Below are 27,110 nucleotides of genomic sequence, written 5' to 3' on the forward strand. Positions count from 1 at the left end.
TAAAGATTTTCTCCCAATCTATGGCTTATCTTTCCATTTTCTTAACAGCAGCAACTCCAACATACCAGTTTTTTCTTTCAGATTGTATTTTGGTGTTGTACCTAAAAAATCATCACAGACCCAAGGTTACCTAAATTTTATTATATGTTACCTTCTAGAAGTTTTATATATATATTTTTTGTGCTTCACAGTTAGGTCTGTGATCCATTTTGAGTTAATTTTTGTTAAAGGTGTAAGGTCTATGTCTAGATTTAATTTTTTTTTTACATGTGAATACCCACTTGAAAAGATTATCCTTTCTCCATTCCTTTTAGTGCTTTGCTCCCAAAGCCTTTGCTCCTTTGTCAAATATCAGTTGGCTTATATTTGTGTGGATCTATTTTTGACATATAAAAATTTTTAAACATTCCTTTTTAATTTATATTTCATCATATTCAAGAGTGAAGCAATATCTTTTGAGTAACACCCATTCATGAAAGAGAGAAAAGTAAAATTCAGTGAGGTTTTATTCTGTCAGGAACTTGAGGTGGGAGGTATACATCTGCTCTTTACAGGCAACCACATTTACTCTACTTCATAGATAAGGGATTTTTCAAGGGTAGTTTCGACTAGTCCTAGTTTTTACGCAGACTTTAGTTATATATTATGACTCTGTCATACACTAGAATGCTATTCTTTGCCTTCTTCTTTTCATTTGTCCCTTAAACATTCAACATTATTTCACTGGTCTCTTACTTACTATTGTTCTTTATTAGGCTACTGACAGGTGAGCTACGGAAGGCCTGAGAGTTTTGCTGTGGTCTAGAAAGCTGGAGTAGTATACTTCTGAGATTATTGCATTGCTCAGTGAGTGGCAGTTTCCGGCAGTAGAGCAGTGCTGTCCAAAAGAAATATAATGCAATCACCTCACACCTTAGAATGGCTGTCGTCAAAAAGACAAGATATAACAAGTGTTGGAGAGGATATGGAGAAAAGGGAACCCTTGTGCACTGTTGGTAGGAATGTAAATAGGTGCAGCCACAATGGAAAGCATATGGGTGTTCCTTGAAAAATTAAAAGTAGAACTACCATATGATCTAGCAATCCCACTTCTGGGTATATATCCAAAGGAAATGAAAACAGGATCTTGAAGAGATATCTGCCCTCCCATGTTCATTGCAGCATTTTTCACAGTAGTCATGATACGGAAACAACCTGAGTATCTGTCTATGGGAGAAGAGATAAAGAAGACGTGGTATATATATACACAATAGAATATTATTCAGCTGTGAGAAAGAAAGAAATCCTGCCATGGCAACAACATGGATTGACCTTGAGAGCATTATGCTAAATGAGATAAGTCAGATGGAGAAAGACAAATACTGCATAATATCACTTATATATGTGTAATCTAAAACCAAATTTGTAGAAACAGAATGGTGGTTACCATGGACTGGGAGATGGGGGAAACGGGGAGATATTGGTTAAAGAGTACAAGTTTCCAGTTAGAAAGTGAATACATTTTGGGGGCGCCTGGGTGGCTCAGTCATTTAAGCGCCTGACTCTGGATTTCACGTCACGTCATGATCTCGGGGGTCATGAGATCAAGCCCCACGTCAGGCTCTGCACTTAGCATGAAGCCTACTTACGATTCTCTCCCTCTCCACCCTCCAAAAAAAGAAAGAAATTGAATAAGTTTTGGAGATCTAATGTGCAGCATTGCAATTACAGCTAACAATATTATTTTATATACTTGAAAGTTGCTAAGAGAGTAGATCTTTAATATTCTTACCACAAAAAAGAAATGGTAATTATGTGATATGATAAAGGTGTTAGCTAATGCACTTGGTGGTAATAGTTTGGTAATCTGTAAGTGTATCAGATACATACATGTTACAGAATGATTACCACAGATAAACTTACACAATGTTATATTTCAATTTACATCTCAGTAAAGCTGGAAAAAATAATGTAAGCTGCAAATGTGAGCCATATTTACAATTTGCAATTTTCTTTTTTTAAGATTTTATTTATTTGAGAGAGTACAAGTAGAGGAGAGGAGCAGAGGGAGAGGAAGAAAAAGACTCCCCACTGAGCGGGGAGCCCGATGTGGGACTCGATCCCAGGACCCTAATATCGTGACCTGAGCTGAAGTCAGACACTTAATTGACTGAGCCACCCAGGTTCCCCTACAATTTGGAATTTTCTGATAACAACATTTTTAAAAGTTTCCAGAAGATGGGTGAAATTTATTTCCCTAATAATTATTATAATTTAAATGATTTTTGTCATTTTCATGGGTTATATTTTATTTAACCCATTGTGTCTAAAATATTAACATGTAATTGATAAAATTAATGAGACTTTTAATGTTCTTTTTTTGTCATAAGTTTTAAAAATTCAGTGTTTATTTGCTATATATAGCACATATCAATTCAGACTAGCCATGTTTCAGATGCTGGATAGCTACATGTTGGAAAGTGCAGCTGTGAAGTATACCGTGACATGGTATAGCTGTGCAGTGGAGTTCACTGTGGGTTTGCTTCATTCTGACATAGCCCTCAGTTTCTTAGAGTCTTGGGAAACTTGGTTTTTGGAGATCGTTGAAGGTTCATCTCATTCATTGTTGCACTTCCTTTATTTTAGTAATTTTTCTTTTTCTTTTTAAAGATTTTATTTATTTATTTATTTATTTATTTGAGAGAAAGCACAAGTTGGAGTGGGGGGAAGAGGGAGAAGGAGAAGCAGACTCCTTGCTGAGCTGGGAGCCCGATGTGGGGCTCAATCCCAGGACCCCAAGATCATGATCTAAGCCGAAGGCAGACGCTTAACTGACTGAGCCACCCAGGTGCCCCATATTTTAAAAAGTTTTCACAGAAGCTCTCTAAAATATGTTAATATTTCCCCTGGCCTTCTTAGAGTATAGCATAATGGTTAAGAGTGTGGAATCCAAAGCCATAGTCTGGGTTTGAATTCTGGCATTAACACTTACCATTGGTGTGATCTTGGATGAATTACTTCAATACCATATACTCTACTTATCTTATGTGTAAAATGAGGAAAACAGGATAGTTATGAAAATAAAATGAGAAAATACATGACACATGCATAGTGTTTATTTCTTGTGCTGTTAAATACTGTAACTACAGCTAGCTACTACTACGACCAATAGTGGTAGTAGTTCAGCAACAGAAGTATAATTTAGCCCTTTCTTAGTGATTCAAAGAATTGTACTGTGCTATGATACACTGGTGCCCTTGTAGGTTTATATAAGAATATTTAACCTTACATTATATTTCCTGACAACTTTGCAATTTGAATTCTTTATACTTCCCCGTTTTTGCTGTCTACATGACCACCTCTGTCTGCTCCTCTCCCATTTCTGGGTTGCTGCTTCTAATTTATTTTCCTTAGAGTCATCATTGAGAACCACTTACCTGAATAATATGGCCTAAGAGGCCCTCCCATTCTGACCCTCAGCTGTGCTCCCATGCATCCATTCTTTAACACATCACATTCTTTAACTGGCAGCTTCTTGACACTGATACCATGTCTGCTTTTGCTCTTTCCTTAGTCAGAAATGCCTTTCTCACTCTTCTCTGATATCCAGCTTAATCTTGAAGGCTTCAAGTCTTTGTTACGCCTTCATTCAGCAAAAATTTATGGAGTTCCAGGCCTTAGGTATTGAGGATAAAATGGAGAACAAGAGATATGTGATTGCTGCACTCAAAAAATTTACAGTTTGATGGGGAAGAAGAAATTATCAAGTGTAAGGGCACTTTGTAACTGGCTCATTTCACTTATCATTTGTATTCATTCATGCATTCAATAAATATTTACTGAGTGTTTGTTATATACCACGCATTTTGCTGGTTATACAATGGTGAGTGAAGCCAGACATGGTCTTTCTTTCATGAATTCCACAATCTAGTGAGAGAAATGGGCAAATAATTCAAATAATTAAACCAGATAATTAAGCCAAAAAATGTTTGCATAAAAACGGAGTTAAGTAATGTGAAGGAAAGGAATGCCATTTAAGAGAGCCTAGCCTTGGGAGTGAGGGAGAAATTCCCTGAGAAAGTGATACCAGAGGTATTTGGCAGGGGGAGGTTCCTGGCAGATGGAACCGCATGATAGTGACACTATGGCAGGAGGAGGCATGCAGTGGTCAGGGAACTAACGAAGAGCAGTATGGCTGGAGCACAAAGTAGGGAAGAGAAGATACAGTGGGATGAGACTGAGGTGGGCAGGGGCCACAGTGGGGATTGAGAGAAGAGGACAGATTCTGAAAATATTTAAGAGGTAAAATTCACAGGACTTAGGGATCAATTAGATATGAGAAGTATGGGAGAGGAGAGGTACCAAAGGTGGCTCCCTAGATTTTTGACTTGCACAACTTGATGTATTGTGGTGTTCACTGAGATAGGGGGTATCGGAAAACTGGGTTTTATTTGGGTTTTTTGATGTGTGAAGGGGAGTGGGATGGGCAGCACAAGTTTTATCTTCTATTAATTTGAGATGGCTTTGCTATATCTAAGAGAAGTTTTCAAATAGTCATTTTTTAAAATTTCTTTTAATTCAGTATAGCTAACGTACAGTGCTATATTAGTTTCAGGTATACAATAGAGTGATTCAGCAATTCCATATACTACTTAGTGCTCATTACAGTTAGTGTACTCTTAATCCTCTTCACCTAGTTCACCCATCGCCCCACCCATCTCCCCTCTGGCAACCATCAGTTTGTTCTCTATAGTTAACAGTCTGTTTTTTGGTTTGTCTCTTTTTTCTTTGTTCATTTGTTTTGTTTCTTAAATTCCACATATGGGTGAAATCATGCAGTATATTTGTCTTTCTCTGACTTATGTCATGTAGCATTATACTCTAGATCCCTCCATGTTGTTGCAGTTGGCAAGATTTCATTCTTTTTTTATGGCTGTGGACACTTGGGCTGGTTCCGTAACTTGGCTGTTCTAAATAATGCTGCAACAAACATAAAGGTGCATATATCTTTCTGAATTAGTGTTTTCATATTCTTTGGGTAAGTACCCAGTAGTGGAATTACCGGATCATATGGTAATTCTATTTTCAATTTTTTGAGGCGCTTCCATACTGTTTTCCGCAGCAGCTGCACCAGTTTGGATTCCCACCAACAGTGCATGAGGGTTCCTTTTTCTCCACATCCTTGCCAATACTTGTTTCTTGTGTTTTTGATTTTAGCCATTCTGACTGCTGTGAAGTGGTATCTCGTTGTGGTTTTGATTTGCATTTCCCTAATGATGGGTGCTTTTGAGCATCTTTTCATGTGTCTGTTGGCCATCTGGATGTCTTCTTTGGAGAAATGTCTGTTCATGTCTTCCACCCATTTTTTTAAATTAAATTTTTTAAAGTTTATCTTTTTATTTATTTTTGAGTAATCTCAATACCCAATCTAGGGCTTGAACTCACTACCCAGAGATCAAATAGTCGTTTATACTTGCATGTTTGGTGTTTAGAGGAGAGAGCTATGAGCTAGAAATATGAATTTAGGAATCATCTGCATAGAGAGATTAACTGAAGTCTCCAGCATGCATGAATGAAAAGACATAAGGGCCTAAGACTGGACATTGAAAAACTGTGTAGATGATGGTGCTGGAATGAGGTGTCCTCAAGAAGAAATAGATTCAAGCTGTGGTGAATAAAGAGTTTGGTTTTGATGTAATGAGGGCTGAGATGACTTGAGAGATGTCCATGTGGTGACGAAGTCTTGTAAGCAGTAGGATAGATACAAGTTTGGAGGCTCGGCCATGTCTGTTTTATTGTTTTGTTTTCCCCGGTCCATAACACAATGCTTAGCACGTAGCAAATACACAGTAAGTAATTTGTGGAATGGATGAGAGAACATGGGAACATTTAGATTCAAAGATCTAGACTGAGGTTCTCCACGCTTGCCTTTGCCAGGGCAGCTCTTCTCCAGGTGTCTGCTTAGACAAGCCTCTGACTGTATATAAACCTTTATGTATTAAAAATCACTGAGTTAGACGTCTCAGCCTGGTGAAATATTTATTGAAGTGATAGATGAAGTTTTGGGGATACTCCTTACAAATACTTTCTTCATTGAGCTGGACAGAAAGGTTGCTCCTTATCAACATTTCCCAAGTGCCAGAGTCCCCATACTAACTAGGTAATGAATGGGAAGATATGAACATATTGGAGGGCCTTCTCTGTGTCAGGCTCCATGCTAAGCATTTTATGTATATTATCTCATTTCTTATAATACTCCTATTACTCATAAATAACAATAGAGAAACAGAGTTTCAGGAACTTAAGTTATTGCCCAAGATCATATATTTAGTAAGTAGCAGAATCAGGATTTGAACCCAGGTTTCACTCCATTTCCCTTGCTCTTAACTACCATGCTATACAAAGAAATGAATTACTTTTCCTGGTGATAGCACCCAGAGACATAGCCATTTGAGATTTTCCTCCATCCATCGATCCATCTGTCTTTTTATTCTTATAATCATTCATCAGTAGGCATTTAGATGTCTGTATCATACCAGGTACAGTGCTAGGCACTTGGGATATAATCAGTCATAAAATAAAGTTTATGGCCTCAAGACTCAGGCTAGACACTGATTTACACAATTTTAGCTCCATTGTCATTGAGACTTGCTATAGCAGTAGACATATAGAATGCTCCAAGGATATCGAAAAGGATTTTTCTAATTCTTCCAGAAGATGGAGGCTCGGGTTGAGTAGGGGTGGGAGGAATGTCAGGGAAGGCTTCCCAGTAGAACGGATACTTGAGCTAAATCTCAAAAGATGACTAGACAGACTAGGAATAGGGAACCTCTGGGTTGAGAGGCCTGCATGAATAGTAACAGGAGCTAGCATATGACCTGATGAGGATACTGTAAGCAGCTGGTATAAATGGAGCATAAACTCTATGTTCTGGAATGGCAGAAGATTGAGTTGAAAAGCAGGGCAAAGTATAATGGAAGACTTTATGGAAGCCAGCTTTTAATGGGCTGTTTTGTTTTTATTTCAAAGATTGAAAAAGGTGTTAAGTAGGGGAGTGACAGTATCATATTGTGTTTCAGAAAGATCCCACTGAATATTTTCAGGGTCAGTTTATAATAGAGTTAACAAATTTCTGAAACTTAGAATTTTGCTAAGTTAGTTTGTTTTAAAAATACCTAGTTCAGAATGGTAGGAAAGAGGACTTCTCAGAAATGCCAGAATGTTAGAATTAGAAAACAAGAATGTTAAAACAGCTATTATAAACATGCTTCATATGTTCAAGGTGATAGAGGAAAGAAGTATAAAGGTATTTTTAAAAACCCAAATGGAACTTCTAGGGAGGAAAATTATAGTATCTGAAATGAAAACTATACTACATGAGTTTAACAGCAGATTAGACAATGTAAAAGAAAACATCAACAAACTTGAAGACATAGCAATAGGAACTATCCAAAAAGGAGCTCAAAACAGTATGAAGGTCTTGCTTCCATTTGGAAATTAGTGGGCATTTTCTCCTTAGAACATCTTTACCAGAAAATTTAGACTTAATTATTCCTGTGTGATGTGGCTGTGGCTTGACAAACCTTATAAGGTTACTTATCAATTTACTTTATATTTATAGGATTTTTATTTTAGAGATAAGGAAATCCTGACAGTCTTAAAAGTCTTTGATATCAAAGAAATGAACTTCTGAGCTGCAATCCTCAGGGCCTTTCTTTCTCTTGATAATATCTGACACACTCTTTATATTGATTCTGTTATCAAAATGCATAGCAAAATCATTGCAATGGGCATTGCAGAATCATGCGCTCTTTTTATTTTTCATAAAAAAATATGCATTCATCTGTCTGGTCATCATATGTAAGTACATTTTGCATGTTTTGAAGATAAAAGTGAATTTTTATAAGTATGTAAATTGAACATGTCAGATCACATTTGGGAGAAATCTAGGATGTTTCTTAGAATGCTCCCAAATTTTCATATACAAATTAAATACCATCTATCTACATATGGACTACAGGCTTCTGGCTCTTCATAAAAGCCAAACTGGCCTTTGAACATGAAATGAGTATTGGTCAATATTGAATGAAATAAATTTTTCTAATGCAAACTTTTGTTACCCTTTTTTGATGAAACACGAATAAGTGAAATTCAGTTAATTGTACTCATTAACTCTTTGGAGATTTGGATATGTAGATATGTATGTTTATTTATTTATTCATACATTTATTTGTTTACATAAATATAAAATCTCCAGAGTTGCTCTAATGAGTACATTTAACAGAGTGACATAGTGTGTGTGTGATCACCATCTATTCGTCCTCCAGAAGGATCTCTTTCTGGCAACAGAGTCCATTTTGCCCCCGTTCATTGTTCTAACTTCCAGTCTTCTCACAAACATAATTGTCCCTGGAAGGGACTTCTTTTTCCATGCCGACCCAATTCTAAAATTAAACTACTTTCTGTGGATCCTATTATGCTGTACTTATTTCCAGTCTTTTTTTTTTTTTTTTTCAGGAGCAACTCTTTTGTTTTTAATCTTTAATTCCAGTATAATTAATATGCAATGTTATATTAACCCAAAGAAAATGAAAACATGAATTCAAAAAGATCTATGTGCCCCTGTTTTATTGCAACATTATTTACAATAACCAAGATACAGAAGCAACACAAGTATCCTTCAATAGATAAAGAGATAAAGAAGATGTGGGGTGTGTGTGTGTGTGTGTGTGTGCGTGTATACACTATATATACACTATATCTATATACACAAACAATGGAAAATTATTCAGCCATAAAAGAGAATGAAATCTCACCAGTTGCAACAACATGGATGGACCTAGAGGATATAACTAAGTGAAATAAGTCAGAGAAAGACAAATACCATATGATCTCACTCATGTGGAATTTAAGAAACAAAACAAATGAACAAAAAATAAAAAGACAAACAAAAAAACAGATTTTTAAATATAGAGAACAAAGTGGCAGTCATTTAATAGTCTTTTATCATTCCTCAGTCTCTGATAGTGACTCACAAACAGGACTTTTAGTGTTCTCTGTTTGATGCTATCCACCATGCTTCTGTCAGTTAATTCTGCTTCTGTGTGATGAGAAGCTTAGGAGTGGTAGAAGAAACTTTAACAAAATGAGAATCCTTCTTCCTGCCAGATACTGTGCAATTAATTAAGTCATTTAATCCTTACAAGACCCTTATGCAGCAGATATGTATAGTTATTTTCTCCATTAATTCCAGGACTTGATAGAGAAAATAACCACTTAGGAACCAGGCGATGTAGATGAGGCAGGCAATGCCGAGAGTCTCTTGGGCAGGTGGTTCTACAGTGGGGTGAGAAATTTCCCAATCTTCTTTGTACTGATCTATATTTCTAAATTGTTCCATGTTTCTAATAAGCCTGCATTACCCTTATCAAAAAATAAAAGTTATATGTAGTCACTATGGGGCATCTGGAAGATACAGGAAAAAAGTGCTCATTGCTTAAATGTAAACACCTTTGTAAACATTTGGACACCTTTTCTTCTAGTCGTTTTATATGCATATAATTAAATATTTTTGCATAGTTGTAATAATTTCTCAGTGTTTTTTCTCCATAAAAAAGTGCGGTGTGGGGTGCCTGGGTGGCTTAGTCGGTTAAGCATCCAACTCTTGATTTCGGCTCAGGTCATGATCTCAGGGTTGTTAAAATCAAGCCCCGTGTTGGGCTCTGCACTAGGCATGGAGCCTGCTTAAGATTCTCTCTCTCTCTTCCTCTGCCCCTCCCCCCCTTAAAAAAAGAAAGGAAAAAAAGGCGAGGTGCCAGTATTCATATCTTGATGAACTGTAAAAATGCCTCTTTCATCCTCACCTCTTCCTGTGTCTTTTTCTCCTTTTGTCTTGAATTGCAATCTCTGACACATGTGCGTTGCCTAGAAAGCCCCATTTGGTTAACAGATATCAATGTGACAAGCAAGAAAAAGAAAAGCTTATTACTTCTCCTCTTCTCGTTAGCACACACATCATTAATAATACCCTTTATGGGTTTTTTTTATGGGAAGAGTGATTCAGTCTACACATTCATATATTCATTCATTCAACAAATATTTGTTAAGTACCTTCTGAGTGCCAGCCATTTTACTCTTCAGTGAGGATGCAGAGACAATGGAAGAATCCTTGCTTTCTAGGAGAACATAGAACTATAAATAAGAAAAACATGAGATAAGTATACATGGAAATATTAGTCAAGTTCTGGAAGACCACAGAGGAGAACCACTTGGATTCTCTCTCCTAGAGATCCAAATGATTCTCCTAGAGAAATCAGGGAAAGCTTTTTATGGATAAGAAAATGGAAGAGCTCAGAGAGATTTAGTCACACAGCTGGTTAGTGGTTGAATTAGCATTAAAACCAGATCTGACTGCAAAACCGCTCTTTATTTTACCAAACTAGGTCAAAAGGAGGAGGCACCCCTGTTTTCATTGTTTTATAAGTTCCAGATGTCTATATTTGGGCGATTCTTGAGTCATGGGCCACAGCTTACCCCTTTTTCTCTCTCTATTTCAAAATGCCACCAGTTTCTGATTTGATCAGAATAGTGGAATGGAAGTAAGGAGACCTGCATTCTCGAGAACCAACTTTGCCACTGTTTTAACTGGGTCGTCGTGTTCATCTTAGTCCTCATTTCTAGGCATTTCTTCTCCATCTGTAAAAGTGATGAGATTGAAATAAATCTTTCTGAGCTTCTAATTTTTTGTAAGTAATATGTCAGGGTTTCCTCCTCCTTTTCAAATATGTACCATTTCTGTAGCAGGGGTTCCCAAGGGCCTTGGCAAGTCTAGACACACCATGGAATTGGCAGAGGGATAGGTGGGGGTCAAGGGTGAGGGCTCTTAACTGCCTGGGTTTGAATCTCAGGTCTGTCACTTACATGCTATTTAATCTTGAGCAAACCACTTAACTTTGTTGAGCCTCACTTTTCTAATTTGTAAAACAGAAATAATAATAAATAACTCACAGAGTTGGTGTGAAAATTCATTGAGCTTATGTATATCCATCCACACTACTTTGCACGGTGTCTGGCACATAGCACTCAGTTAATGTAGCTAATGAGACTAATGGCTATTGTACTAGGACTAATTTGGAGTCCTGAAGAGGTTTTAGAAGTCAAAATGCCATAGTGGCTTCTTTTATTAATTATTCCTTTATAAAGGCACAAAGGAACCAATATGTCCACGCATTGAATATGAAGTTTTAGTCATTTTCCCCTCAGATGTTCAATTAAGGGGTCGAAAGTGTTGGAGTACTGTTTGCTGCTAAATTTTACTCATGACCCAGAAAAGTAGGGGAAATCATTTATTCTTTTCTTTGCTGCGTTCCTTGTGCACAGAGCAGGCTACAGAACGGTTAGGTACTTTGCAAATGTTTTTTGAGTGAATAAATGATTTCACACTTTGTTTTTAAAAACTGAGAAGAATAGTAGCACTTGGCAGTGAATCTTTTGGCCCTTGGCTCTTAACCTGTGACATTTGTTGAGTTTGTTTTGAAGGGGATTTGGGGGCATCCCCTGACAATCAAAGCAGAATTCTTCTGATACCAATGTTTGGCTTTCTGCTTTGATCAATAGGCTTATTATTTGCCCTTGAAACCTCTATGGTGCTGGGGAATCACAGACATTCCTCAGGATGATTTACACGGCAGTAAATAATCTGTGCTGTCTGTTGCTTGCTTCATCAGTGTCTGCCCTGTTCGTAAAACCCTGGAGGCTCAGGGGCCCCAAGGCTGGAGCACTGCCGACATGTTAACTCCGGATCATGCTGCTTAACTTCATTGTTGTTTTGTTGCTCTAATGTGCATCCACAATGCGTCTTTAAGGATTGACGTAACTGTAGAAGTTATTTTCCATCTGACTTTATCATAGTTACCATACCTTTCTTTTTTTTTTTTTTTTTACCTGTTATATCGTAGACTCTGTATATATCATCTTCTCTAATCTTCATAACTACCTCCGAGTTAGGTGATTGTACCCTTTTTATAGAAGTGGAAACTCAAGGAGGTGAAACTTATTTTCTGAAATCGCATGGCCTGTGAGTGCTGCAGCTTACTAGGTTTTAACTCAGGTCTTTCTGGACACAAAGCTCTTAGCTGCTATACCATGACATTTCCTTTATCTAAAGGACTTTCTTCTGCTGCTGTAAGTGTTTGGTGTTTAAGTTAGCAACCTCTTGTAAAGATCTATAAGTTTCCCATATTATTCAGAGATGAATTTTAAATTTCTTAACAGCATTGCAAATACATGAAATTTATAGTGACAAACATAGCCAGATTACTTTCTTGTTATCCATCCATTTAGCAAATTTACAGTTCCCATTAATTTTAATCTGTCCTTATTACCTGTTTTATATAATAAATATCTCTTAGTCATGACAGACTGAGTATAGATCACCTGAAGTAGGCTCTTTCTCAATAAGCGGAGTTGCAGCTAAAGATTTGTGAATTAATTGGGAAAATTGCAAATCAGGTAGTTAGTGAAATAATTCATTGTCACATCCAATCAATAAACTTTGTAAATCAACTCATTTAATTCAAAAAATGATCTATATAGATCAAGCAACCAATTAAACAATTAGCATAGACTTTGCAATTAATTAATTTAAGCATCAATCATATAATTAAAACTCCAAATTTAAGCTGCACAATTTAGAACCCTACTGCCTTGTGAACTATTAGGTTCATGTCTGTGAATGCTAGCAGACAATTCAACTTTGGAGCAGAGTATCTTAAAGTGTTTTTAATTGATTTTTAAGTTTTAAATTGTCTTTATGATGGTATAGTTTCCCACCCCTTTTCAGCAAATTGGCTTTTTACTTCCCCCCCAAAGAAAGAGAAGGAATTGTGTGCCGGCTCTAAGATGGGCAAGGCTGGAATCTGGGAATACATACTGGACATTCTGGGGGTGTGAGGAAAGTCCAGAAGTGGTTGAGAGAGCCAGTTATCTGCATCAGGGTAATCAGGTCATTTGCTTTTACTCTGTTAAGTATCCTTGGTGTTTGGAGTCAGATCTTGCCACATGAGTCTGAATACTCTTCAGAGAAAGGAGAACGGTATGGATTGTTTTTGTTAACTTGAGTACTTCCCCTGACCTAAACAGGTATTTTCTTAATCCTGACCATAAATCAAAGGCCTCTGATTCCTCCCCCGCACCAATAATTTTTCTCCTTTTATAGTTTTGTTTGTGTCTGTTTTATGATATTTACTTATATTTAGCTAATGTAGTACCTACTTTTTCCTCCTGCTATACTGTAAGCTTCCTTGAGAGCTGATACTAAATATCATCTTTGATGTAAGGGGTTAAGTTCTGCATCTTATCTATAACAGGTGCTCAGTAAATATTTGTTGAAAGAATAGAGTACTGGAAAGGCCCTCATTTCACATTGCTTTTCTTCCCCTTTGTATTGCCATGTTTCCTCTTTATCAAATGAAGTAGGGTTTGGGGGAAATCTAACTGTATCACCAGCCTTTTGGGTAAAAGAACAGCAGTGTCCCAGTTTGCTTGCTGTATACCATAGCCTCTGTTCTCCTTGTCCCTCCTTCATCTTGGTATTCACTCCACTTTTTGGTTTTCCTTTCAGTGACAATGTCAGTGCCTACTGCCTGCACATTGCTGAAGATGATGGGGAGGTTGACACAGACTTCCCCCCACTGGATTCCAACGAGCCCATTCATAAGTTCGGCTTCAGTACTTTGGCCCTGGTTGAAAAGTATTCATCTCCTGGTCTGACATCCAAAGAGTCACTCTTTGTTCGAATGTGAGTATTGACCCTGTTACTGATCGTAGTATCTCATCTCTGCCTTCTAGGATTTGGACTTGTTTTTGGTTTTGTGCATCATACGAATGATATTGGCTATCTGGATGTCCATCTATAGTGACTACTTCCAGGGAGATGTTGGGGACAGCATTTGCATTGTATTTCATGCTTCTGCACCTAGATTAAATGAAGACGGCTTTGCAGTAGCAAATCGCATTAGGTAGATCTCTGAACATAATATCTATGAACCAGGCCTCTGGACATACTGGGTGGGGTACTTTGGAGCCTGTGAAGCAAAAATTCTGGGTTTCCCTCTTTCTCTTCATGGACTCCAAACTCTATGAAAATGTGCGTTACAGCCACTTTTGTCTTGTGACTTAAAATACTTCTTTTCTTCTCCAGCTCTGTCCAAATCAAATTTGATTTTTCCTCTCAGTTGCCTTCCTTTAGATTGATAAGGGGTAAATTTTCCTGTGCCTTTGGCAGTCTGGTAAAGCCTATAAATTATAAGCCCTTTCCAGAAAAAGCGTTTGTAAATGCAGAAAATAAAATCCACAAGAATATAAAAGAATTCCATTTCATTTAAATACTTCTGAAATAATTAAACAAATTTGTGATAGAGTAATATGTATGGCTTTTTTAATACCAAGATCCAGCAGCAGGTCTAACTCCTAAAGTCTCTTGCTTCAAAGTAGTGATGAATATAAATGATATTTGAGAAGTCTGCAACAACTGTAATGTGCTATGACATCTGTTTTTTCTGTTCATGACAGAGTCACCAGTACTGCTAATGTTACTGTGATTTGTGGACTACATTTATAATTCAAGGAAATGCTAAATATCAGTTAGAAGTTAATGAAAGTAAAAATATAATTTTTGTTTATTCAAGTCTCTAGAGCGAGTTTTACCCAGAGGTCCCAGTTGTTAGAGGAAAGCCTGTAGCGTTTTCTAAACACAGTTTAAGTTTTGCTAACCGGAACTGGGGCTGGCCCTCTCCTGGCCCTCTCCTGGGAACGATAGTGATCCTTTTGGCACCCCCTGCTGTTAGTAACCAGCAAATTCACTATCCACAAGAAGGATTGCTTTAGAGGACTTTTCCCTTGTCTCTTTAAAACATATTGCCTTTGTTGCAGATTTTTACTCAAAATAGGATTATGCTACCTATGATATAGGAGTGTTTTGTGTCTTTCTACCCTTGAACAAAGAAAGAATACCTGAGTATTGAGGGAAAGGTGGAGCTGAGGGGGATGACTCCCAAGTTTTTGTACTTACGGTTTCATCCCTACTATGAAGTCTTGTTTGGTATATGTAACGGTAAATATTATCCCTCTTTTTATGTTTAGGAGACGTTAAAACAACAACACTGAAAAATATTGAAAGTAATTTAAAACTTATCCAATGATTCCTCCCTCCTAATATAACTATTTTCATTTTCGTATCATCATCTCCATGTATATATATTACAGTTTCCACTCTAGTGTAAATATTGTGTTATTTTTACTTACAATTACAAATATTAAAATTACAAATATTTGATATCTATTACTTAAAATTACAAATATTTGTTATCTGTTCTTAGTTCCTATAATCTACATTTATTATGTGCCAAGAATCTAGACCAACCCTGTTCTCGTGGAGCTTACTATCTAGTAGGGAGACAGTTTGTCAAATCATTAAAATGTGATGAGCAGGGTGGCTCAGTCGTTAAGCATCTGCCTTAGGCTCAGGTCATGATCCCAGGGTCCTGGGATTGAGCCCCTTATTGGGCTCCCTGCTCAGCAGGAAGCCTGCTTCTCCCTCACCCCTCCCCCTGCTTGTGTTCTTTCTCTCACTGTGTCTCTCTCTGTCAAATAAATAGATAAAATCTTTTTAAAAAATTGAAAAAAATGTGATGAACAGTACAACAAAAAAGGTCCAGGATGCACTGGAAGCCTACCATGGGATGTTTAGATTGTTTTCTTGCTTTGGTTTTAATAAGTGATTCTGTAATAGTTCTTATCCAAATCCCATTAATTTCTGCTGAATAACTTCCTTTGGACAATTTCCTGTGAGTAGTATTATTGGTCAGAGGAGAAACATCTTTAGACTTTCACTTTGTATTGACATGTAGCTTTCTGAAAGATGTTCCAGTTTACAGTGCTACCAATAGAATTCATAAGAGCATCTTTTGAAAGTCTTACCATCACAAAGTACCATTAGGACTTTTTTCTTTTTACTTTAAAAGATGTATATAGGGGTATTTCAGTAGTCTCCCCTTGCATTTTTGTTCTTTATATGACTGGAAGAGTTGTTCTCATTAGTGCATATTTTTACTACATAAATATTAACATACGACTGTTGCATTCTTTTGAGTTAAATGTCCTTTTTAAAACAAGAGCTTTTAAATCATTGGTTTTCAACAGAATGGGGCTGAGTGTAGGCAGGACATATCTTCCTGGGAGAAGCGTCTGAAGAGACTATACAGGGTCTCCCTATGAACCCCAGCTGGGAGAATGGGAGGAGAGAGAGGAGGAAAGGCAGAGAGTAACAGCAGCTGCTTTGAACTTAATACTCTTAGTTTTTTCCTGAATTACTCCCATCCCCTCTACTCCCACTCCCAAACACACACCCCAGTCAGTCCTTTTTCCCTTTTAAAGTTCAAGAGAGCTTATTCAACATGTCTAGAGTATTTCTAAAAACACGAGGTAAAATAAAATCTTTATATGTCAACATTTAGGGAAAAAAAAGGTCAATAAATTTTCTGTTTCTTCTTTTTGTCAATTGTCTGATGAAACAGTACAGATTACTAACCATTTGCCCCATGTGTATTTTCTTACTTCAGCAACCTTCCATTCATCTTGCTGGTCTATATTCTAAGTTAGAAAAGCATCACCTGCAAATGCAGGATGGAGCAGACCTTCAGGAGTCGCCAGGCATGTGTCCAAAGTTTCAGAGAGTGAAGTCCCAGCAAAAAAAAAGTAAAGCTGCACTCCTTGTCTTCATTAACCCCTTTCCTCCTTGCATCTCTGTCCCAGGAGAGAATGGGCAGGGAGTGTCTGGGAAGACACTGAACTGAACCAGGAAGAGGGAGCTAGGTTATGACAATAAGCAGTGAATTACTATTTACTAATTGAAAGCTATGTGTATATTATTTCATTTTATCTGAAAATAGCCAGGTTTTTATTATGACCATTTTAGAGACATGAAGACTGAGGCTGACAAGTATTGCTCTCAGGCCTGGATTTACCCTCATGCCTGACTGCAAAGTCCATGCTCTTTGCAACACCCTACTGAGGGTTGGGACGGTGGTGGGGAATCTAGTGGTGGTCTCACCATTCAAGTAAATCCCCCTGTCTTAAGGCCAGCATTCAGCTGCTGTATATTATAGTGTAGTAGGTAAGAGCAGGGGCCTCCAGAGTCAGAATGCTTGGGTGCCGTTCCTGACCTTACCCTTACTCTAGTGTGTGTGTGTAATCTTGGATGAATTGCAAAACTTTTTTGTGGCCCAGTCAAGTGAGGGTAATAATGATAATACCTACCTCATAGAGCCATGATGAGGATTGAATAGGTTGATGTATGTAAAGCACTTAGAACAGTGCCTGGCTTAGGTAAGGTGTGAGTTATTGTTGCAGTTATTGTTGTCATGACCAGAAACCCTTTGAGGGCAAGAACTGGATCATTTATGCCCCACAATACCCAGCATAGCTCCATTACTGTGGTAGGCATGCCACACATATTTCTTGAATGAACTGAATGGAACTCTTTGCTGCTTCTACATTTTTCTTCTTCCCCTCCTTGCTGTTTTCTAGCAGAGAGGGGCAGAGTGTGGGTAGACATTGCTCAGCTGAACTGAAAAGTTATTGGGATAACTTTTGCTGAGGTAGGGGTAGGGGTAGACACTGGAGATCTGTAGACTTCAAATCAGTCCTCTTACAGGCAGACATCTTTTAAGAGATAGTAGCAAGACCATAAACTACTTGAAGGGAGGGTGCACACGGTCTTATTTATCTCTACATCCTGGGCAGCCAGCAGAGCTTTGTAGAAAAGGAATGGATGAATCTTCAGGTGTCTTTGGGCTGCCTAGGAGGGCCCCTGGCCAGACTTTCTGTTCTACCTCACTTTCTGAGCCCACCTTGCTTCTCGTACAGCCCTGTTCCTGCCTTTTGAATACCATGAAGCCTCTAGGTTGCCTTCTGGCTTTCAGAGGCCCTCACACCACCCACCCCACAGCTCGTATCTCCCATATGCCATCCTTCCCCCCTCCAGGTGCAGCTGCACAGGCTTTGAGCTTTGACTAACCTGTGTTAAAATTTCAGTTTCACTGGTGCTACACGACCATAGGCTCAGCTTCTTCATCTGTAAAATGAGGGGAATAATAACTACCTCTTGGAATTGTCATGAGGAATTTTCTTAAATGTAAGTAATGTACAGACCTCTTTTAAAGGAAAATTAATTCTCCTGAACCCTCAATGTTTGCCCAAATTCGTTTTATTATAATGTTACTTAAATACACTTAAAGGTAAAATTCTAGCTATAAATTCCATGTCTTTATGCAATCCAAATTATAAATTAAATACAAATAAAACTGTAACATTAATAAAATATAGATTAACAACTTAAATGCAACAGGTGATGTTTTGCTCAGATTAAGTCACTGATGTTGGATTTAATGGGTGGTAAATGTTGTACTTGTCAACTTGAGTTTTTTGATTTTCATAGGAAACCTTGACTACCATATTAATAGTTGTCTTTTAAACAGTGAGTGTATTTTTAACTACCGAGTCCATTATTTTAATAAGCTGGTTGATTTATAGTGCATCCTTCCCCCCAGTTTTAAATGTGCTTTACTGGAAAAGCAAAGAATGTTTCTGCAACGATAACTGATTTATGTCAGTTTGCCCAGGACTTTCCCTGTCTTGAAATACAAAATCCTATACCAGGAGCACCCTCCCCCAGCCCCTAGTGAACCAGGATAATTGGTCACCCTACCTTCTGCTGTTGTCAGTTGGTCTGTACATAGGTGGGCTCTCTGCCTGATTGATACCTGTGCACAGTGTGACTTGGGCACTCAGAGCATGAATTTTTCAGAGATCAGCAAACAAGAGTTCATAGAGAGAGCCTTGTGCCCACTTCTCCCCTAACTTTTCTGTGTTCAACAAACTGTTTTTGCATGTGACTTGCAGTGATGTCATTTGGCTTTTCCTGAATCTATTAGTGATGTTAAATAACTCTAGCTGCTGGAACACACAACCCCCAAATCTCAACAACTTATCCAGCAAGTTGGCAGACTTCTTCTGTAAAGGGCTAAGTAGTAAATATTTTAGGCTTGTGGGCCATACATCTCTGCAACTCAACTCTGCCATAGTAGCAAGAAAGTAGCCATAGACAGCAGTACGTCAATGTGAACAGGCATGGGTAGATTTGTCGACCCTGGCTTATCTTAGTAAATTTATTTCGTGTTCAGATCCATCTGATGAGGATCGGGTTGCTCTCCTGGGTATTTCTCCTCTAAGCAGTGATTCAGGGCTCCCCCAGCTGGGTAGAGAATGGGGAACATGGAAGGCTAAGAGTGGCCTACATCTCTATCACAATCTATTGCTTATATAAGTCATTATATATATATTATATATATATATACATATATATATATATGTATACACACACACACACGTATATATTCTATATATAACTTTGCTTTTCTAAATATACATCATATGTATATGATGTGTGTGTGTGTGTGTGTGTGTGTGTGTGTGTGTGTGTGTGTGTTCATGATTTTCATTAAACTAAAAGCAAAATTTTTAAATTCTGAAACTTAGCCTGTGAATTCATCTGTTGATCCTGGGGGCCCTTAAACCTCAGGTAGGAAATGCTGTTATGAAGATGTTAGCTCAGACCCTGGTTTGTAGGAAGTGTTACATAGTTGCTATTTTTGTTATTTCTGTCAGAGACTTCTCAGTCTGAATAATTCACACTAAGGTGTGTATGGGGTTTAACTTTTCTTTGGGTTATTTATTACATAATGAACACATGTCCATCCTAGAAAAATTAGAAAATAGAGCTATGTTTCTTCCTACAAAAGAAAATTTAAACTTTCACTTTGCTCCGTCACGCAAGGCAGTGACTTTTTAGGTTATAGAATTATGTATGTTTGAAGAGAGGGGGCGCCTGGGTGTGGCTCAGTTGGTTGAGCGTCCAACTCTTGATTTTGGCTGAGGTCATGGTCTCGGGGTCATGTGAGATCAAGCCCCTCCTTAGGCTCCGTACTAGGTGTGGAGCCTGCTTGGGATTCTCTTTCTCCCTCTCCCTCTTCCCTTCCACCCACCCCCCCACCCCTGCTCTCGTGTGCATGCATGTTCTCTCTCTGGGAAAAAAAAAAAAATGAAAAAGAGGAGCTAGTTAACATACGTGAGCCCCCAGTTGGGAAAGTGTCCTGTGGAGAAGAATGTGAGACTGGGTGACTTCTGATGTTCTTACTGAGTCGGTGGTGTGAGACCAGCCTTCTCTTTCCAGGCCCTTGGTCCTGGGGAACTTCTAGACACAGAGTTGTTGTTTGGGGAGGGAGAATGAATTACACTAACAACTTGCAAATTAGGAGCATGCTAATGGAAACTCCTTTACCAGACAGGCAAATGGATTTCTAACATACCCGTTGTTGGTGATTGATTTTGGACAGATCCAATGTGTATGTAAACAGGAGTCTCTAACTTGCTGACTGCTAGCTGCTCTGAGCCTAAGCCTTGAAGTTGTTTGGCTATCAGGAGTGTGGAAGGGGAGAAGTAGGAGGCAGAAGTATGGGGGAGTCTGATTGGTTCCCAAAACTAAATGGCTGGGTCTCAGCTAGTTCCCAGTATCTGAAGAAGTGCTCCTTGGCAGCGGTGACCAAGCCAAGGCCTGCTGGGCCTTTGGACGTGGTAGGACAAGGGAGGATGAGACCTTGGAGTGAACAGGGGACGGGCCTGCTTTTGTCCCTCTTCTCCCATTCCCCAGCACAGGGCCAGTTCAATTAGAACTTGTGGAACTGAATTGAGGTTAAAAATGGCACTGACAATAGCAACTGTGATGGTGTCATTAGATGTGTTGCCATTAACATTTCACACCAGGATCCTATTCTGGAGTCGGAAAGAAGGATTTTAAAAAGAGAAGAAAAGTCCAAACTAGTAAAATGGACAGAATCCCCCTAAATCAGAAGTCAGTAAGAACAGTTAAACCTCCCTCCTATACATGTGTTTTACTTAAAATGTTTGCTATATCAGGTGGACATGGGGAAAGAACGTTTCTAACCAATAGCTACAGAGCCGAGCAAATAGAATCCAGCTAGGATTTTGCTGTTTGGGAAAGGGTAGTGGGTAATGGGTAGAGGGTCTTCCACCAGAAGCTGGGCTGCCTTGGGCATTGTGGCCCAGAAAGTTCCCAGAGACAGCTGTGGCTTCTCCTGGCCCTATGTATAAAGGGAAAGATTAGCTGCTTTTTAAGAGGCATGCAGATTCATTGGCTGTATGAGGGCTTTTCAAAAGGATTGGTAGTTTTAGTGTACCCTCTTGATGAGATCTCCAGAGTATACCCCAAGTGACCAGACCTTTTTGAAAGGATGTCATCAGTTTGAAACCTTTCCTACTCTTATGTGATACTGCTTTGTGGTCTAGAGAGGAGGAAAAAAAAAAGGAAATGAGCGTTTTTGCACACTCACTCAGTTTGGTGCCCCTAGTAGCCATTATCTCTTTTATTCCTCATAACAAACACATTTTTATAGTATATAAGCTGAGGATCAGAAGCAGGTAATTATTTGTTCAAGGTCGTACAGTTTGGTAAGGACCAAAGCTAGAATAGGATAAGGAAAAAGAAAAGATGCGTATATTCTTTGTAACCAGGCCTGACAATATGGGTATAAATTATCTTACTTATTTATTGTTTGCTCGAGTCATAGAAGACCAACTGTGTGTTGTTTCTTTTCATTCTGTTGTATTAGCAAACATTTTCATTGTCCAGATTGTCCTCATGTACGGAAATGTAACATATGCAGCCTGTTTAATTTTGTATTTGTAAATCTGACTTGATTTCCTTTTTGGCAACAGCTACTGTCTAGAGAAAAGAAAAGATTTTTCTTTGTGTCTGTTTAAAGTGGCAGAAATATTGGAGCAAGTAATAAAGATGGAAAGCATTAATTACATACTTCTAAGAATTTAAAGGTCAGACAAGCTAAATATGTATGTTTTCCTCACTGGAATGTCTGTTGAAATTGTGCCAGGATATGCTTTGTTCCTACAATAAAAGCACACATTTTAGATAGCCATCAACTTACTTTGGTATCCAAAAATTATACCAGATTGTTGCTTTTGTTGCTATATGTCTTAAAAGTTTAGGACTCACATTTCTGACATTAATGTGATTTGTTTCATGATCCACCCTCTTGGCCATGTTTAGTTACTATGTCTCATTTTGATTTCCTCTGTTCTCCCCTCAGCTTATGTTGGAGTCTGTCAGCTGCTGCTATGTACATGTCAGGCTAGTGACTTGTAATGTTTATTAATACAATGTCAGTCTTGCTGTTGAAAAAACTGTGATGCTTCTCAGAAGGTTGCAATAGAACGAAGCGTTTGATTTCCAGATCCTGTCTGCACTGCATGGTGAATACATTCTCAGATGTTATGCAGTTCACTGACCTGACAGTTATGGAACCCCGCCTGGGACCCCATTTCAGCAGGACATATTTGAACAGAAACAGTTTGCAAAACTTTACACACTTAAACTCCTGCCAAGGCAAACTGTTAGCCACTTGAGTTTGTTATAAATACCCAGTGGCAGTAGTTGGAAGTAGCCCACGGTGTGTTTTATATTCTGAACTGAATGTGAATGTCTTTGCGGTTATATAGAGTAGTAAATAATTGAGTTTGATTAGGGAGAGGGACCTCATTATCCCCCACCTGTGCCCAGCTGGAAGGGGAGGGTCGAAATGAAGCCATTAGCTGTCTCTCTTACTGGCATCTCAAAGAGCTCAAATACATCTGTGTCTTATTTTCTTTTCTGGCACAATCAGTCGAGCAAGCTAAGCAGGCATGACCGGATTTGGCAAGTCCCAAGGACTCTGGCAAAGATACACAAAGGCGGAGGGCAGTCATTTTGGCTTCTCACTGCCCATTAGTCTAGCGAGTTATGTTTTTGGAAAATGTCTGTTTTGAAAAAGAGTACTTTGTCCAATGTCAAACATCACATACTCACACAATACGCTTTGATCTTTAAAAAAAAAATTTTGTCAGTGCAAGGGGAAACAAAATGTGGCATTCACACTAGTGTAAACTCTCTTTATGGATAAAGTAATACCCGAAGGACTTGCTTTAAAGCAGGCATGCTGCAGTTATTACAAGGCTTTCTCTTGCTCATATATTTTCATTTTCTACTTTGAAGTGCTAGAGAATGAACATGCATGGAATTGGGACCAGCGCAGGCTGGGAACTGGAGGAGTGTGTCTTCATCACTGTTATGACCTGGTCAGGAGTGGAGAATCGAGTGCTACTCTTGGCAGCCTTTTCCCACTTTCACAAACTGAGATTGTGGCTCAAGAAACCATGACATTCTCCAAGGGCGTTTAAAAAGGGATCTCATAGTTCATATGGGTAGTCTAAGAGTTGGGGCATTTATGATCAAACTGAATGTTACAGTGGGCGTTGAAACTTTGCCACAGATGGGTCAGTAGTTCCTGTCTGGAGGATGTGCTCTCTGGAAGTCTCTTCTTCCCATGAGTCCTCAAGGCTCCCTTCTGGGCTATAGAGAGGTTTAAAACTCAGGCTTTGGTGACTCCTGGCTCTTTCACTTAGCTGCGTAGCTCCAGGCAGGTGTCCTAACCTTGCCCCACCTCAGTGTCCTCCATTATAAAATGGGGCGGATAATAGCACCTACCTTTTCTGGGAGGATTAAGTGAACAAAGTAAGTGCTCAATAAATGTTGACAGTTGTCATCATCTCATTTATCACTTCCTTGTATGTAGAAAAACCATGGTTATTATACTAAGCATTTATTACATGACAGGTATTATGTTAACTACTTTACAAATACTTAGCCCTCACAATAATCTTCTGCTTTAAGAATTATCCCCATTTTGTAGATGAGGAAACTGGAAGCTAGAGAGAGAGAGATTATATCATTTATCCCAGGAAGGCAGAGCTGGGACTCCAAAGCAGGTTCTACTCTAGAGCTTGCTGTGCTTTGCTGCCTTCTGGTCACCACCATCTTTCTTAGCATGATATAGAACTAAATGATCACTGTGTTTTGAGACATCTCCTTTAAGGACCCCTCTGATCCCCTTACCTTCCCCGGCTTGGCTAAGTGCCTCTGTGTTTGGTAGCACTCAGAGCTGGCCTCCATCTTTGTACTTACACATAGCACTGTAATTCTTTCTTTGCTTCTTTGTCTTTCTCTCCCACTGGACTGTACTACTTGGTTTCAGGACCATATTGTTGATTTCTTTTTTTTTTTTTTTTAAAGATTTTATTTATTTATTTGACACAGAGAGAGACAGCCAGCGAGAGAGGGAGCACAAGCAGGGGGAGTGGGAGAGGAAGAAGCAGGCTCCCAGCGGAGGAGCCTGATGTGGGGCTCGATCCCAGAACGCTGGGATCACGCCCTGAGCCGAAGGCAGACGCTTAACGACTGAGCCACCCAGGCGCCCCATATTGTTGATTTCTGAACTCAAAATTAAGATCTTTAATAGAGTGACTTCAGGTAAATTCCCTAATGCCTCCAGCCTCAGATTCTGTAAAATGGATATAATAATAGCACCTATTTTAGGATGGGATGAGTTAATACAGATTTTAAAAGCTTAACATAGCACCTGGCACTTGGTAAATGTTCAGTAGATGGTAGTTGCTGTTATAACTGTTGTAATAGTTGAATAATAACTTGTACTGTGCAGCTCAGAAAGCTCTTAATAAGTCTCATTGAATTTCTCTGCACCACCACCATGATTTTTTACTTCCTTCATCCCCATCCAAAGCCAGTGAGTTAAGCTGAGGTGTAGTATACCCACTTTCTGGCTTACTCTTTCAAAAATGAAAGCCTTGAAAACAGAGCCCCAGTGCTCTTCTGTGAGCTTCAGGGGGGCTTGCTGCCTGGGCCAGAGGTTGCTTGCGTACAGTGCCCCTCACTTTTGCTACCATGCCCAGCAGATTGCACATTTTAATGGCCCCGTGTTACCAATTATAAGAATGGTTGGGATCCATTCCCCCAACTAAGCAATCTCTGCTGGGGGTGTAGGAGAGAGGGGGTGAGTGGGGCCTCTCCTCTTTTAGTGTTGCCTTAGGACAAGGGGAACACAAGAGCACTAACATTTCTAAGCTCCTTTTACTGTTTGCCAACCTTAATGCCAGGTGCTTGGCATTCATTGTCTATTTTATCCTCTCTGACAATTCTGTAGAGAAGCGGCCTCTGCCTTTCCTGGATGCCGCTGAGGTTCCCACAGGCTAAGGCAACATTTTGGTTAGCCATGGAACCAGGATTTGAACCAAAGGGTACTTAACTCCCAGCCTATGTGTTTTCCTCTCCAATATGTTGCCTCCCAACTTGGGTTCTGCTTCCAGCTCTGTCCCTGTAAATAGAATCTAAGCTTTTCAGTTAAGGACCTGTGCTCCGTCACCTCTGGTTTAATATTTAGCAGAGAAACGCTCGTCGTGTTAGGTTAATGTGGGTATAAAAACTTCCCTCTGGTAGCTGAGTGGCTTTGCACTGGGACAGGGCTGAATTCCTCAAGTGAGTAATCTCTTTTTAAAATGCCCATACGTTTTTCAGTGGTTACGAGACTTGACAGGACCTAACTTTGAATTGACTGAAGCACTCCTGGCAGCATTTAGTCAGCTCCCTGAAGTGGCGCTTCAGCCTAGACCCGGCGCAGGCAGCGCAAGGAACTGTGGAGGGCAGCTGCTTGCGCTCGGTGCCCCCAGAGTGCCCTGCTGTGGCAGAAGACAAGCTGTCTGTCCACGAGGGGAGCAGGAGGAGGAGCAGTTCCTGAGACGAGACCCTGGGTTTATAGTCCATCTGTCTCTCCATCCGCCTGTCTGTCCGAGGGCTAGCCACCCTCAGCGCAGGTCACACCTCAGAGACTGGAATGCAGGGCCACACAGAGAAGGGAGGCGAGGCTAGCGAGTGCCGTCCCTACCTGCTGCCAGCATTTCCCTCGAGATCAGTGTCTTCTCGATCGCATACCCGATGCCCCACATTAAATAAAAAGCAGCTCTAAAAGATGTATTTCAATAGACTTTTTAGAAAGCCCATAAAAATTCCTGGATCTAAAGAAATGAGGCATAAAACCCAGAATGTTTGGAAGTCAAGCTGAAAATTGTGGGAGCAAGTCTCCATTTCCATTTATTAACTGGGAGCATAACTTAACAGTGGCACCTAGGTGTCTTCGGAGAACCACTTCGATTCTGTGCTCCTGTATTTTAGAAACATTTTGTCCCCTTAAGTGCTGTAGACTTGGAGCAAGATCCAAAGTTGGTGTTTGTCTGGAGGGAGCGAAGCGAGTGCAGCGGGCGACTGACCTGAGGAAGCTTTCATTAGGTCTGGTTGAGTGTGCAATACGTGGGTCACAACCTCTTTCTCCTTTTAATGTGCACGATTTTACCGAAATGGAGCCCCAGAGTAAGATACCGCACACTCGTGAAGGCACATTCCGAGCGCGGTGCGTGCCCCTTCCCTTCACTGTTGTTTTCATTTTCCTCTCATGAACCTTGCTACCCTGGCTTCAGCACGGAGGCTGTAAAGGAAGATGGAGAGCCGAGTTACCTCAGAATGATCACTATCGTTAACATTCACGGGTGGTTCACTTATCATTCCTGACTGCACAGACATGGCAGCCGCTCGGAAGCGTCCGCAGGTGTAGCATGGTGATACATATTACATTGTGCCACAATGGATTTATGTATTCTGTAACAAAAGAAAAGTGTAATGAAAAAATACAGAAGGTAATCCTTTATTCCTCCACCACACAATTTATCAGTAATGCCTGTGGATGATAAGTGCCAGGGATTTCCTCTGCTTGCTTTAACCTTGTCACCCAGGTACGTTTTGGTAAAATGACAGAAAAATACAGACTAGGGATTTTCCTCTGTTCAAAAATCTTTTAAAAGGACACGTTTAATTTATGGAAGTTTGTCCAAACGCAAGGCTTCCTTTTGAACTTCTAGTCTGCCTTTGCTAAAAAAGATAAACATATTGGTTTGAAATAATGCTGTCAGCCAGCAGCAGATTAGGAGAGAATGTAAGCAATTTATAAGTGGACTCAAATCTAAAATAGTTCAGGTGGAACCCAGGTAGATGGAAGTTCGTGAGATCTAGCCCAGTACTAGTTTGGGCGTACCCAAGA

The 27,110-nt window shown here is 39.4% G+C and overlaps 1 protein-coding gene across 10 annotated transcripts in view; it reads left to right on the top strand.

Moving 5' to 3' along the window:
• MAPKAP1 (MAPK associated protein 1) overlaps positions 1 to 27,110 on the top strand; it is a 236,155-nt gene that overhangs the window by 114,626 nt on the left and 94,419 nt on the right. For all 10 annotated transcript variants that reach the window (XM_087869371.1, XM_045790933.2, XM_087869372.1 and 7 more), the window contains one exon: positions 13,601 to 13,777. In XM_087869371.1, the coding sequence (XP_087725497.1) occupies positions 13,601 to 13,777 (177 nt within the window). The remainder of the gene's footprint in view (positions 1 to 13,600; positions 13,778 to 27,110) is intronic.

This window comes from Ursus americanus, chromosome 18, assembly GCF_024610735.1.
Source record: "Ursus americanus isolate L20-20 chromosome 18, mUrsAme1.1.p, whole genome shotgun sequence".
Taxonomy (NCBI): Eukaryota; Metazoa; Chordata; class Mammalia; order Carnivora; family Ursidae; genus Ursus; species Ursus americanus.